The following is a 16,342-nucleotide window of genomic DNA, read 5'->3' on the forward strand; positions in this document are numbered from 1 at the left end:
TAGACTCCAGCACTGAGTGGAATTATTTGAGAGAATGTGAGTCCTGGATTTCAGGGCCCTTCACCTTCTGTAGCTAGAAAACAGACTCTAAAACAGTTTGTGCTGGCATTCCTCTCACTTTTATTCCAATTTGAAGTTGGAAATAAATGATGTGGCCTATTAAAACTTGAAATATTATAATAAAGTATCAATTAAATAATATTTTTTCCTCTCCTCTGATATTACCCTATGAATCTAACTAGCTAGTTTTTAATAAAAGTGGCCACTGTGAATCCACTTACATTATATGTGTGTGTGTGTGTGTATACTCCTCATTATGTGTGTGTGTGTATATATATGTTATGTGTGTGTGTATATATATAATATATATATATTATGTGTGTGTGTATATATATACACACACACACGCAATGTAAGTAGATATATATATATATAAGTAGTTACCTTTACCAAATATACTTTAAACCATATAAAATGTACGTTTAATACGTTACAATTAATAGAATGTCCATAATAAGATGTCCATTTTATGCAAAATTCAAGCTTTTATACATTACCTAACAGTGAAGCTGGAGTGGCCTGACATCCAAAATTTAGCTACATGTGTGTCATTCTTCACTATAGAGCAGTATTTGTGCAATCATTGCAACATATCACAGCATTTGGGCTTTGCTACATTGTAAAGTGTTTAGAAACCAGAAAAATTATGTTTATCTTATTTTTTAAATATTGGCATGAATGGAAAAAAGTAAGATATCATACTTGTAATAAGACATGTAAGTCCCTTAAAAAAAAGATATTTTATAAAGGGAAACAATACCAAAATCAGGAAGGCTTTAGGCTGTGTAAGAAAGTCTTTGGGCTTCTGCTATTTGAATGAATATTCATTTGAAAATAATATGCTGGGCATATATTTTGAAGATTATATCTAAAATACAAGGTAGAAGCAGGGACTTTAAAAAATACCCTTACATCTTTCATAACAAGTGTGCAGATAATATGTACACATACATACAAGCACATCTTTGATATCATATATTTGTGTCTTTTTAAATTTCTGATTTGCATGTTGTTTAAAAATGGAGGATTAACTGTACTTAAATTTTAAGAATCTTGATTATAATATTAGAAAATCTGTTTAATCATATAGGATCATGCATGACCTAGGCCAGCATTCTCCAAAATAAGTTGTATGGAATATGTGTTCTTTGAGTATCATTTATAATCAAATAATTTTACAAGTGAGTGGGTTAAACAAATGTAAATAGATTAATTTACTTTAAGTTTGTTAAATGCATGTTTATGTAAATCTGATTGCGAATCACCGGTTGAATGCATGGAGGATGAACCTTCTCAACTTCATTTAGTCCCGACAAATAATCCATGAAACATATATCAATAAATTCTGATTTAGGATTGGGATTTGGTCTAACAGAAGAGGTAACTGATTAAGTAAAACAGTATTGTATTACACTGTGAATCAGAGGGCTCCTCTCCAATCCTGGGTCTGCTGCCATTTTTGTCAGAAGCCTTAGATTAGTGGCTAAGAGCACAGCTTATCTGGGGTTTAATCCAGCACAGCCCTTTATCTGCTAAATGACTATACAGGTCATCTCTTGATGCCTTTACTTATTCAACCATAAATAAGAAGCCATAGGAGATTTTACCTTTAGTTTAATCAATACAATCAAAGGGTTTTAAAGAAATATATGATAAATAAGAAGCGGTACATAAGTATGAGCTATTTTTTTGTCAGTGGTTTTCAAACTTTGGACCTTGACTTACAATGATCAACCCACACTGAGATGCAATAAAAACACATGTGCACACAATAACATATACAACTAAAAGTTTAACTGAAATAATATTTAACTATGCTATATGAGATGCACTCTAACATAACCTAATATGTTTTATTCTCTTCTAATTTTTCACGTTGCCATTGTTTCCTCATGCTATTCCATTCTAACCTATTTTTTTCTATTTTATACAATCTATTCTATTCTACTCTCTTACATTCCATTAAAAATTGTCCTCATCCTCAGGTTGCAAGACATTAATTTCACTGTATGACTTGCTGATCATCATCTAAACTGTGTCTTTAGTCCTTCCATTCAATTCCCTCATAAAATCCATTACTTATTTCATAAAGTTTAAAAACAAAATTCTAATATTCAATTTCAAACTCGATGTCTGACCTGTGGCATATGGATCTCCTGGTGGTTTTGGCCCCAGAATCTCTCTTTCTCTCTCATGCATAAGATTCTGTAGACATCAAATGATCTAAGTTTATTCTAATTCCAAAATTGAAGAAATAAATGACATTTAAAGAGAAGCTCATTGCTTACTTCATTCTTTTTAACGATTTAATCTGTATTTAATATATGCACCATACACCTACATTCTGACATAAATACACTGTCTGAACTATCTAAAGAAAAAAAAAATTCAAATAATTTTTCCTTAATAATTAGAGTGATTATATTATGCTTCCTATTTGTAAATAAGCTTTTAACATTTTAAAACTCAAAATTATATAAAATTGAAGTATAAGCTAAAATCAAGTCAACCCTGAGATTATATAGGTTATGTTAGCTGCATAATTTTTTTTATTTCATGGACATAAATAAGTGTATCAGGCAATTTAAATAGGTATAACATTCTTCTGCTATATCCAGACTTTTAGATACTACAGAGCCAATGATAAGACTAGCTATAACTGAACCTCCATTTCTCCCAGAATTTGGTGAGACACCAAACAATATCTCACAGCCTCTGATGTTATTATTACATGTGACCATAGAGCATGATAATATTACTCATATTTTATAAACTAATAAATATCCATTGCAAACATCCAAAAGTCTATTTTAAGTTTAAAATATCACTCACTGTTAGGACTTGTAAAACCTCTAATATATACATATACTTAAAACTCTCTCATAAAATATTAAGTTTTTTTTTTTTTTTTAGTCAAGGTCTTGCCCTGTTGCCCAGGCTGGAGTGCAGTGGCACGATCTCAGCTTACTGCAACCTCCGACTCCTGGGTTCAAGTGATTCTAGTGCCTCAGCCTCCCAAGTAGCTGGGATTACAGGCATGTACCACCATGCCTGATGAATTTTTCTATTTTTAGTAGAGACAGGGTTTCACCATGTTGGCCAGGCAGGTCTCAAACTCCTGACCTCAAGTGATCTGCCCGCCTTGGCCTCCCAAAGTGCTGAGATTACAGGCATGAGCCACCACGCCCGGCCAATATTAGGTATCTTATATTAAAAGATTATTTACAGTCCGTATTTTGAAATTAGAATAGGTATTTTATAATACGAACTGTTTATGTGAAAATATTTATTTAATTTGATTTGTCAATGTGTACTTCTAACCATAGGTACTTTCCATTAGATTTCCAGTTTATGTGGATAGTAGTTAAAATGGGATCTCACAGTTTTCAAACTTCAAGGACTGAAAAAGAATTTCATTCATTATTAACTCAACATAAGCACACTTTTCTAAAAAGGAATAGTAACTTTATATTTTTAGCTTTGCCATGTCTACACCCTTCTCACATATATGTGGATGACTTTCACTCCTCTCAGGGTGTCTCCAATATCCTGAGATTTTTAGCATCGCAATATATTATTCATGACCGTGTTCTCTGCAAATGTTCAAATACAAGGCTTTCTGGTCAGCTTTTGCATTAGTATCTGTGCACATGTGCAGAAACTTCTGAAAACTCCACACATCTACATTAATTGAATAAGCAAATGCTTAAGCAGCATTATTTACAAGAACATGCAACTTCAATGGATTTTAAAAGAACTTGCAAGGCAGCTGTATTTTCCTCTCACTCTCACAGTCTGATATTATTTATTATCATTTCATGTATGGGTTCCACACTCATCCAACAGATATTGATTTACACCTGTTTTGTACTCTACATTTTCATTGTTTTGTTATATCTTTAGGATCCTTCAGTGGAAGATACTATGGTTGTCATTTATCTGAAAGGCTCATCCCCCCTCTCTTTGTGCTTCATTTTCTACATGAACAGCTGCATCACAGCTGTCATGCTGAATGGTAAAGATGTCTTTGGCCGATAAGCCTATGCCTGTGGCACACGGAGTGGCTTCAAACAACTAATTAGCAGGAGCTGGGCCATAGCAAGGTTTGGTGCTGTCCATCAAGCCTGCGACCAACACTGACACCATCAGCAAATCTGTCAAATGCGGCTCTTCCTGTGAACAAAACCAAGCCCACTTGTTTTGTGGTGAAGAAAGAATTGGCAGAATGTGTTTAATAAAAAGTTAAAGAAGGTGATGACCAATCTTTATAGAGTGTTAAGTAATTGAAAAAAATACTGAACTGGTGGAAAATCTGATAACTGATTTATACACAGGAATTCAACTAAAAATGTCTCCATGAATTTACAATGAAGCAATTCATAAGGCCACTCACATTGCTCAAGTACATTTGTTTAGCCTCGGGAAAACACCACAAATGTATGCTGTTTTTAATAATAAGTGACTTACAAAAATAATAATAATAACAAACCTGCACATTCTGCACATGTATCCCAGAACTTAAAGTATAAATTAAAAAATAATAATAAGAGGCTATTATATGTAAAATTGGATATTAACATTTACATACATATGCAACCATATACCAGATTTACATAATTATAAAATTGTTATGTATAATAATTTCTATAAAAATCAAAATCTATTTGTAGGAATGTATCTGTAAATATGCATATCTGCATTTACAATTAAGTATTTAAAAGTTTTAAAGCTGAGTCTGTTGAACACACATTGAAAAACATTATGCAGTCATGTTTCTTAATAACTAAAAATGTGTTTAGATACTATACTAAGAATATAAAATTTAATAGCCACTGCAGTTTTGCATTTTGAACCAGGTCTTAGATCGGAGCCAGGAAAGAGGTCTGCATTGAGGAGACAAAGAACCAGTGGAACTTTCCTTAAAATTTGGATGTCCTCTCCTGACACCTGGCCTTCACACAGGCTGTGTATTTAAGTAAAATTCTCATTTTTCTACCAACACACACCAACACATCACTCCTGATCATTCACTTTGTAAACTCCTTCAAGTCCTATTTATAACAACACACTTTTTCTGTGCTATGTTAAATTGCTCTTATGATGTGCTCTTCTTGCATCTTGAGTATCTCTTGTTTTAGCACTGCTTACACTTTATGGTAACGTATTGATATGAGTATACTCCCTTGGACTGTAATATCTGAAACACAAAGAACCATGTTTGTATACACAAATGATGTACTTGGCATGCATAACGTTGCCTCTGGTATACTTGCTGGATAAATATTTATGGAAGGAAGAAAGGAAGGGAGGGAGGGAAGAAAGGAAGGGAGGGAGGGAAGAAAGGAAGAGAGGGAGGGAAGAAAGGAGAGACAGATTAATATATGATTCATAGACTGGTTTCAGCATAATTATGAAAAAAGAGAGGTTGGATAACTTGTTTCCCCTCCAAAGAAGTCTCAACTTTGTGTTCGTGAGCAAAAAACAGAGGAAGGGATGTCTAGTACCCTATCCATGTTTACTTGACTTAAGGAACATATTGATGGCCCCATTTAAAAAATGAAATCAATTCACATCAGAAAGCAGAGACATGTAGCAGAGGGTTGATCAAATATGCCTGTTTTCATATTTGCCTACATCCCTCTTAAAATTAACACAAAATTTTCTCAAGCATAAGTTCAATAGTCTGAAATAAACCAAGATTAATGTTTCTAGAAAATTGTATTATACATAGGCATTAGACATGAGTGTATGTAGTGTTTCTATACTACTGTAGTATAAGTTATTTAAATTCTTGGTAATTTGTTACAAATTTACGTATGCTTATTTAGCAAGTAATAGGAGCCTGTCAAATATTTTAATGATTTTTTTGAAAATTTATCTCTATATAACACACATTTCACATAACAGATCTATATTAAGTGCAAAGATTCCTAAATGCTATTTGGAATTGTAGCCAGAAATTGTCCTGTGATTTGTTAGAAATTATTTTCCAGGTCAATCTTACCTAAAATGGCATAAGATCTTTGACTATTCCCAGTTGGGCATGTCAGGACTTAACTCTAACAATTCTCCAATCCATGATGTATTTTATTTGCCATTTTTCTGAGGTGCAGTTTTGGAACCTTCATGGTAAAAGGGTGAAAAACTTCTTTATCTAGTGAGTGAGCCAGACTGATGCCCAACATGCTTTCTCTAATACTTGTTATATATGCAATGTTTCACAGTGACTGAGATGTAAAATATTGCTTATCATTTTTCTTAATTTATTGTACTTTGGAGAGCAATGTTACTAACAATTTAAATATTTTAATATGTTAGGAGTTATTCCCCAAATATGTATGCATGTATTTAAGTATGTAAATAACATATATGTGTGTGTATGTGTGTCATTTACTAGCCTTGGGGTTTTCCAAAAAGCTGTCCTTATGAAGAAAGAAAAAATTTAGTGTTATTAGTAAATATCTATTAATTGTAAATAACTTTATTACTCTAAAATATAATGGAAAAATCTTCAGAGAATTATTGCTAAATGATTTACCTAATTATTTTAGTTTTATAGCTGATATCAACAACAACACCTATTCTAAGGACTGAACATATTTATTTGTGTGCTTGTACATAATTATGTAAATATACTTGGGTAATATGACTACATAATCATGAAGAACAGGAAAATACAGGTATGTGGTATAATATTCATAATACAGCAATAACAGGAAAATAAAGGTGTGTCATATAATATTCATACACTAAATCAGATTTCGTGTATGAATTTTTTTAAAAAAGAAAACAAAAGACCAAGTAAGACAAAAGCAAAAGGGTTTTGGCTTTATATCTTTCCTATTTTATTATTTAAAAGTAGCAGATAATGTTACCATTTTGCTCCTGCTCCATTTAGTATTATTTAAACAATAGAGTTCTAGGCTGTGTAACAAACTGAGCCCTGTTGTACTCTAGCTATCAGTGTGTCCTTGGTTGGTGATGTAGGCTCAAGATCACCTAGGCACCCATAACTTTATCTTAATGTGGAGGGAAATTAGACTTACCTTGAAGACAATTGTCTTGAATTAGGTAGCAAATGTGAAATACAAGACACATAATAATAGTTTAATACATGGGAGTTCCCCTCTCACGCACCCCTCTTACTCACCATTTGACATATTTTAATTCTATTAAATATTTCTATCACATGACTCAATTGGCAATTTTATGAAACCAATGGTTATTTCACTTATACACATTTAGTGAATCCAGCAAAACCTGTGTTATGAATTTACATACATAAAAGGTCAAAAATATGTTCCTTATCAAAACGGTTTTCTCAATTTTTCTGTGGAGATTTATAGCAGTGGCCCATCCTGGGATATCTTAATCAACCATCTGCACCCATGAATTTCATAGTCATGATAACTGCCACATTTCCAAAGTCTAGAGGCTAAAATTCCCAGTTAGTTTAAAACCCTTCCACCAATCTCCCTAACTCTTAGAGCTAAGATTTCCATCTGACATTGATTTTCGGATTTCACCCCTACAAGGGAGAAGTCTTATCTCAAAAATTCATACACTGAACACTAAACCATTTTGTAAAATATTCTTTAGCTCAAGCATCAGAAACAGTGACAGGGAAGAGCTACTCATACTGAGATGCAGTCTCGTGTGAATTCCAATAACTATGAGACATTTTCCTACAGATTGCAGAATATAGACACTGAAAGCTCTGTTTGCATTATATACTGTTTCATGGGAAAAGGGAATGAAATATAATAGAAACGAAGTGACAATGAAATATGGATCAAAAATGCTTATTAAAGGCGTTATGCATTTATGGCATAAAAACAATGTGCACTTTTTTATTACGGTGCTTCGATTTTAATCATTGCAATGTTTCTGTGTATCCAATGACAAAAGGTATGTCAGGGAGAGAAAACAAACATGACAGTTTAAATTCCACACCATTTTTAAAATCTAGTTTAAGAAAGAACTTCAAGGATAAACTATTTTATTTAACATTTGTTTCAAAACTTTGTGTTTGAAGGTAAAGTCTTTAGATTACTCTGGGATCAGTAATTCTAGGATCGAATTCTAATGCTATCACTAGCTAGCTCTGAGAGGTAGGGCAAGCTACTCAATCACTGTTATCTTCACGTTATGTTTCAGTAATATGCATAGGTAATCTCTGGTCCCTGACAATCAAATAGCCTGTGAGGTTTTTTGTCTGTTTGCTGTTATTTAGATAATATCATGGCATAGTTATCTTTGCAGTTTCTGAAGCCATGTGACTGTGGCTATCTTCCAGCCCACTCATTCCTGTCTGTGTGCATTTGAGCAAATTATATAACCTCTCGGTGTCTCCTTTTCCCATCTGTAGAATAAGAATAATAATCATACCTACCTAATGGGATTGCTGTCAGAATTAAATAAGCTATATTCCAATAATTCTAATATTAAAAACCCCTTATTTTTCATGTATTAAAACAGGACAAATATTAAAGAAATCAAAAATAAGCATTTGTCAGAGTTACATTGGCAGCATTTTACCCTAGCAGTACATAAAATTGTAGCATATTTATACTCTAGTGGTAGATTAGAAGAATTATAGTAATGCATATGATGTGCTTAGAATAGGGTCTGGCACAACTTTTTCTCAATAGCTGATATAACATTTCTCTATAAGTAAGCAATACTTCTTACATCTAAATTAAGAGTGATAGGTTAATCATAAGCTTGCTGGTCACATCAGTCTCGGTTTTATTATGTATCTAGTGTCATAATATAAATATAAGAATTTCATCCAGATTAGTCAGCACTCATTGACACTGAACATGACTCTATTTAACAGTATAGTTTTCTACAGTTAAATATTTGTGTGTGTTAAACAGAACAATCATCTTTCTTGTTACTATATTAAGGTGATTAAAAGGGAGGGGAAATATAAATTGTGAAAAAATAAAAATTAGGAAAATACCTGCACTTACCAGGCTCAGTACAGAATTAAATATAATGAAAAATAACATTTCAGATGCCAATTTTGTAGGTTATAATCACCTTTCATTGTTAATTCTCAAGAATAATTAACACTAGATTAATAACTTTAAAAAAGTGGTTACTAAAACTGCCCATTTTATTATTGGTCTACAGATATTAAGCATTTATACAGAAACCTTGCATCTTAGAATGTTTTAAAAAAAACTCGAAAGATGACATCACTTATCTGTTTTCTTCAAGTTTTATTTTATAAGAAATTTCAGATATTGTCTCTCTGAATTTAATACAAAATGCATGTTAAAGAAATTAAATGTATTATGATCAAAAACAGTTTAGACTAACCAAGGACAAAATGTGAATGATGGGAGAATATACATATAAACTTCTTGAAACAGTCCCTAGCACAGAGTATGAGGTACTATTTAATGCAGAAAGATATTTAACTGTAGAAAACTATGCTGTTAAATAAGTATAAGTTGTCAAGATCGTCATCATTATTTAGTATCACAGATCATCAGGGATGGGTAGGACCTTCCAGACAACCTAGTTCAAAACCATTTAGAAAAAATGGGCCTGGAGAATGATGGTTAAATGAGAATTTATGGAATGAAAGATTTATAAAAATATTTTGTCTTCTTTGTTTATAAATAAACTATAGTAGATTTACTTTCACTGTTCTTTCACAAATGGACTAATAATATAAATAAACATCATAACTCTAGATGTCATTTTTTTTCTTCAAATTCCCTAGACTTTTAGTCAAACCCTGTGCAAGCTGTCTTCTTGTGCTTTAGACCTTATAAAATATCTAAGGGAGAAAAAGGTATGATTTATAGAAAATTATTTGAATTATGTCTCATTTAAATTCTCTACGAAAAATAAGAAAATCTCCAATAAATCATCTCACCACCTTTGGTAATCAAAGGGATTTTCTGAGGAATATGGTTTCTGAGGAGTATGGTTAAGTCAATAAACACAAACATAAAATGTTATAAAAATAAATATAATTCTTAGAAATCTGAAATCCACTTGGATCTTAACGACTTGAACAACATCCTGGGTAGGGTTTTGTACTATTTACATTAATCTTTACTTATGAAAAAAATTTTTATCTGCCATCCAATTAGAACTATTGTGTTATTGTTGGTAATTAATGGGAACAATTGTATTATCTTAGATAGTTGAAACATACACAGTGAAGAGGAAAAAATCAAAGGGTTGAAAACTATGTTTCTTCTCTCAATGTTCAAGTGATTTAGGCTTTGGATAAAAAAAGAAAGAAAAATATAAAAAAGTATATATGCTGAAGTTTAGAAAATCATTTCTAAGTATTTAGACCCACACAAAGAAAAAGAAATAGAATAAAAATATGCAGAGAATTAGGGGATAGAGCTGTTCGAAATACTGCTCAATCCTCTTTCAACTTCCACTAATGTTTTATCTAAAAAGAAGTTGCTTTCTATATTAAGTTTATATTAATCAAAGTAGTTTCTTCAATATACATTACCAGTGGGATTTTTGAAAATAATAGATTCCTTTAGATGGCAAAAGCAATAATTATTACAAATTTTTTTTTACTAATCATGATTAAGAAAAGGTTTGAAGGGAATGGAGGGGACCCACGTTCTGTAAGAAAACAGAATACACACACAGGCACACACACATACGCATACACATGCATTACCTCTCTTTCTACAATCTATATGTTACAGCTGTAAAAAAATACGTGAAACAGTATGTATGTTTTAATATTAGTTAACTATTAAAACATAATTCTTTAAAAATGGGAATCTTCTTCCATTTCACAACAATGCAAAAATAGTTAACACAACTGAACTCTACACTTAAAAGCAGCTCAGATAGTAAGTTCTATGTTATATGTTTTTTTATCATGACTTAAAAAAAAATACATGAAAGATAGTAGATTTCTATACCCAGCCATACTGGAATAATTGGCACTGGAAAAACCCTTCCAACATAAAAGAATAAGAAAAGAACAACTATGGATCTTCTACCTTTTAATGTGGATGAACTAACTTTTTTAAAAAAGAAAGTAATGGCTTTCAAGTTCAAAAATACAGGGAAATAAAAGATCAAACTGATATAAAGTAGTAAAAAAAAAGGAAAACTTCATTAAAATTCAAATTTAACTAGTCATATTAAGCAGCAATGTCTTTCTCATTTTCCTCAGTATGGGAGATGAATCGAATTAACCTTTCAAAATAGTTGTGCCTTTCTTTTAGTTCAATTAAAAAATATGAATCAATCCAGAACATCTAGCTTTAAAAGAAAGTTGCTTATTACTTTCTTTAAAAATAGGTAAAAATCAGTACTTTTCATTCCATGTTACTAACATTATGTTTGAGAGTTGGATCATTACTCAACAGAAAAAAAAAGATATATATCGCTGGATTTTTGTTCTAAAATTATTTACTTAAAATTATTTTCAAAAACATTAGTATAAAAATGTGACCACAGAAGAGATGGGCAAAGGCAATAATACTAATTACGATAGAGTATTTAAAATCATGAGGAAAATGAAAATTTATCAGTACTAACATGTTCTCTATAGATATATGGCATACCTCATAATGGCTTTCTTCATTCTCCTGAATGTGGAAACCCGCGGAGCTGGGACATTTCTGAGGAGTGACAGGAATATTGTCACTTTTGCTGTGTGAGTTACACTGAAAGAGATTACCAAATAATTGTGACAAACTATTCCACATTTAGAGTGTCCATTGAGAGACATGGTTGTTTGCTATGAGCCTAATAAAGGAATACCACTTGAGCTAACAAGGGTCCACACCCAGAGATACATGCATTAAGATTGAGTCTTTACCATAAAGATTTTTTAATTGTCCCAGGATAAACAAATTGTTAAAACATTTTTACTAAAACTAAAGAAATATAAAATTTAGTAATTTTACTTTTACCTTTTTTAGGCAATATTTATTTATTACATTTATGACTTTGGTAGCTAAAAGTTATACGGTGCTATTTGGGTGAGATATTATTTAAGAGTTTGATATATATTATACACATATTAGCCTGTGACATGGATATTATTAACTACCTCCACTTAAAGAAGAGGAGACTGAAGCATAATTCCTCCCCCAACAAAGCTGTGCTGTTGCCCAGCCTTTTGGGAACCATTCCCCATATCCTTAGCTACCACATGAACTACCTTTATAAGTGATACATTTGAAATAGATAAAACTGAAAAAAACAGAAGTGTAGTGTCTTAAAATACTAGTTGACTTATTTTTCTACTAAATAGAAAGCATTTTTAAAAAACAGGTTATCTAAAATAATTTACCTGGAAATTGATATGAATTATAGAACATAAGATATTACATTATGGCTTGGCCTTTCTCTGTGAACATATTAAAATGACAGTTTCCCATATTCCTCACACAAGTTTTTCATGTGAAAATAAGACATTTTCCACTTCCTGTTTTCTTACTTCTTTTCTAAATCTTTTATTAGACTCAAGGCAAGCAATATTTGTAAGTATTGCTGTCTGGCCATTTATTAAACATAACTTTGTGGGTTTTAAGGTTTCTACTTTGATAAAAAGATATTGTTGTGCCCCCCAGAAAAGGTTCATCATTGATATATACCTTTTCTTCTTAAATAAAACTATAATATATGCATAGATTTCATTACATTACAAGCAAAGAGACTATTCTTTTCAAAACTAGTATGCCATGTTTCCTATTCATCAATGAAATGCTGCCTTTACTATCTCAAAGTAAAATCTGTTAGAAAATTACTGATAGACATTTTTAAAAGCAAATGTGTTTTAGAATTTTAATATATTGTGTTCACTCTATTTTCATTTCAAGACCATCATTTTATATATTTAAATATGTTAAAGCACTGTCATTACATTTTGAAGACATAAATTATCTCATTTATTTTTATTTGTTTAAAATAAATAGCTGTGTGACAACTAAGAAGGCATGACTTTAAATCCATATATCCATCACTATAAGCCTTTTAGCATGAAAAAATATTTTATATCTGTTCTCTCTCTACAATTTAATTTTAACTCTATTCAAAACTTACCTCCTCTAGCAACTCTTTTCATGCGTCATTCAACAAATGGTGATTGCCATTTTAACCTCTGTTTCTAAGTAACTTTCATGTGTAATTTGTAAAATGCTCCCTTGCAATATTAATTATTTGAATGTTCCCAAGTTTTTTGTCTGAACAAATTCACTGTTAGCAACAAAGGCTTCACAGCAGCTTTTTTGGCATTCAAGAAAAAAAAAAAAAAGCATAGACCTTAAAACAGTTATTTTCATCTGTGATGTCCATAGACATTTTAATTATTCAATTCCTATCCCTAGCCTCTCCACATATCTATTCATGCCGATTAATCTTTTTAAAAGGATTCATGTATTATACAGTTTTTCTCCTAAGAAACATTTCCTAAATTTCTCTGGCCCAGCAGTGAGTCTCACCCTGACTGTATATTAGAATCACCTGAGGAGATTTTTAAAAATGTCAATGACTGAGTCCCACCTCACATCAGTTAAATTGAAGCTCAGACATAAATATTTTTAAAATATTCAGACAATTCTAATGTGCAGCCAGAGTTTAGAATCCTTGGGTTAAGGTTAAAACTTCCTTGTCTAGCCCTCAGGAAGCTAGAGTAAATTTTGGCCTCACTCCGATTTCAATCTGATATCTTGCTCCATAGAATTTTTTCTTCCTTTTTAAAATTTAACCCATCATATTGTTTTTTTCCCCCCATGGATATATCATAAAAGTGTCTGAACCTGAAAAAAAAATCCTATATTTGTATAATACTTTATGCTTTAAATACAAGAACTTATGTATTATCTACAAGGAACCTCTGTAGACTGGTAGAAAACATAATCCATCCTATAACAGATTAGGAAGACACAGGTTCAGGTATATTCAGTGCCATTTGCTGAAGGATTTGCCCTGTAAAAGCAGGACAAGTGTTCACTCTATTTTGGGCAATTTCTACTGTACCATATCTCCCTTAATGGGTTCATCTATAACTCATTCATTCACTCATTTTATTCTGTTTGTTTGTTTGATAATCAGACTTTTACTGAGTGCATGTTATGTGTCAGAATTGTACTGGATCATCAAGATATGGCATTTAATATCTGTACTACTCTCACTCTAGCCCTGAAACAATACATGAAAGTAAATAACCCCCATGATGAGTGAACATGCCACCTGAAAATGTATGCAGACTGCTAAGGGACAGAGAAGGGCATGCATAGACTCCTGGGTTTGATACATGAATAGAGAGTCTCGAGAGGTGGACTGATGAGGGAATCATGGTTAGCACACATTTGAGACAGAAGGAACTGCATATGCAAAGGTGAGAAAATATGAATTCTCATGAGCCATGAGTAATTTGATAATAGTTCAAACATGAAGAATGTGAGGATTGATTTCAGAACAGACAGAAGCTATCAGTGCATTAATTCAATAGCACAACATATAGTGAGAAGTTATAGAATTGGACTTCATATAAGAGCCAACAGTGCCAAGAGTGAGCTTTAAAGGTCATTCTTTTTCTTCCAACTTTTCCAAGAAAATATGCAACATAACAAAATGAGCGCATTTGCAATATCATTGTGATGCCCAGTTAAGTCCTTCCACCCCTAAAAGATCTCACCCCCAAGCCTCTCCTGTGTTTCATTCTGGAGCAGCTCCTGTTTTTGGAACAGTGAATGGCATGAAAGGAAAATTTCTAACTTACTGTTCTTTCCTTACTTTTTAAAATTGAGTCTTTTGAGGTAAATTTCTTCTGCAAATTAATACATAACTCAGAGCAAAATAAAAGAAAAAAGTAACACTGTAAACAATATTTTGAGATTAACTATTATAAATACCCAAACTTTTAAGAAAAAAAAATTCTTACAGGAAAAAATTTAATCACTATGAATCCTCCCTAACAAATTTCTACTTCCGGGAGAGTTGCAGCATTTTCTAAAAAAAGATTTATTTTAAAAGTCTCGGCTGGGCGCAGTGGCTCACGCCTGTAATCCCAGCACTTTGGGAGGCCGAGATGGGCGGATCACCTGTGGTCAGGAGTTTGAGACCAGCCTGGTCAACATGGCAAAACCCCGTCTACTGAAAATATAAAAATTAGCTGGATGTGGTGGTGCATGCCTGTAATCCCAGCTACTTGGGAGCCTGAGGCACGAGAATAGCTTGAGCTCGAGAGCTGGAGGTTGCAGTGAGCTGAGACTGCACCACTGCACTCCAGCCTGGGCGACAGAACGAGACTCTGCCTCAAAAAGAAAAAAATAAAATAAAAAACTCTCAAGGTTCATCCCACCAAAAAATTTTACTGTTTGCCCAATTTAATATAAATAACTGTGTATTGAATTATGGGTAAGATGCATTTGCTAAATCAGATTTATATTGGGGGGTACATATGTAAATCAAACTTGAGAAGTCTAAAGCTCAATAACAACAATCATATTCAATGAAAATCACTGAAAGTACATTTGTTTTATACTTTAAGACCAGGTTGCTATTTTTCATCACCTATGATTGAAAGTCTGTATTGTAATATGTGGATAAATCATGCCACTCCAAAACATCCATTGTAGTTCCTGGGAAAATTATCATTCACTACCTATAGACATATCTGCTCAAAGTTTTCACATAATCAGGTATTTTTACTCTTTCATTTTTGAAATAAATTTTCAAAAAAGCACTTCTAGCCATATTAAGAGAAAAATAATCAACAGTAGCAAGAACAACAAAAGTTTTGGAAGATCTTTTTATGAAAAACACAGCTGTTTTCTTTGCTAAATAGGGGGTTCTTTACATTTTCAACTCAATGGTAATGCAGTAGCAATGCTGAGTATTATTTATTATTCTATTACTACTCCTACCTTCTTACAAAATCAAGGTTGTTTACTAAAAATCAATAGCACTTTCATAGAAGTTTTGCAGTCATTATAGAGGCAATAGTTTTGTACTTTTGTGCTATAGGTTTCATTAAATAACAATTCCATTTATTTAAAAACTCCCACTGAAAACGTTATTCCTACCCATTTTAAAAAACTAAGGTTCCTTTTCATGAAGAATTCTAAAACAGAACATTTGTTTAATAATTCCAAAGAAATTTATGTTTGCAGAAATGAATCTACTTTAAATAATTGTCTAAACTTGGTATCTTCAACTTCTCTCTATGCATTTCTTTAGAGATCCACGTGTATTAGGTTTCAAGCATGCCCATTCCACTGAAATGGCCCTGCTACCATCACCTATGGTTTTCATGTTACTAATG

General features: G+C 32.2%; 1 protein-coding gene across 6 annotated transcripts in view; it reads right to left on the reverse strand.

Annotated features, from left to right (window-relative positions):
• The window catches only part of PCDH9 (protocadherin 9), a 915,902-nt gene that overhangs the window by 578,660 nt on the left and 320,900 nt on the right, over window positions 1–16,342 (reverse strand). For 2 of the 6 annotated variants that reach the window (XM_008952800.6, XM_008952798.6), the window contains exon 2: window positions 11,631–11,687. The exons of 2 other annotated variants lie outside the window; for them this stretch is intronic. In XM_008952800.6, the coding sequence (XP_008951048.1) occupies window positions 11,631–11,687 (57 nt within the window). Of the gene's footprint in view, window positions 1–11,630; window positions 11,733–16,342 lie in introns of all 6 variants that reach the window. 2 more of the 6 variants (XM_003827461.7, XM_003827459.7) reach the window with 1 other exon arrangement.

Source organism: Pan paniscus, chromosome 14 (assembly GCF_029289425.2).
Source record: "Pan paniscus chromosome 14, NHGRI_mPanPan1-v2.0_pri, whole genome shotgun sequence".
NCBI lineage: Eukaryota > Metazoa > Chordata > Mammalia > Primates > Hominidae > Pan > Pan paniscus.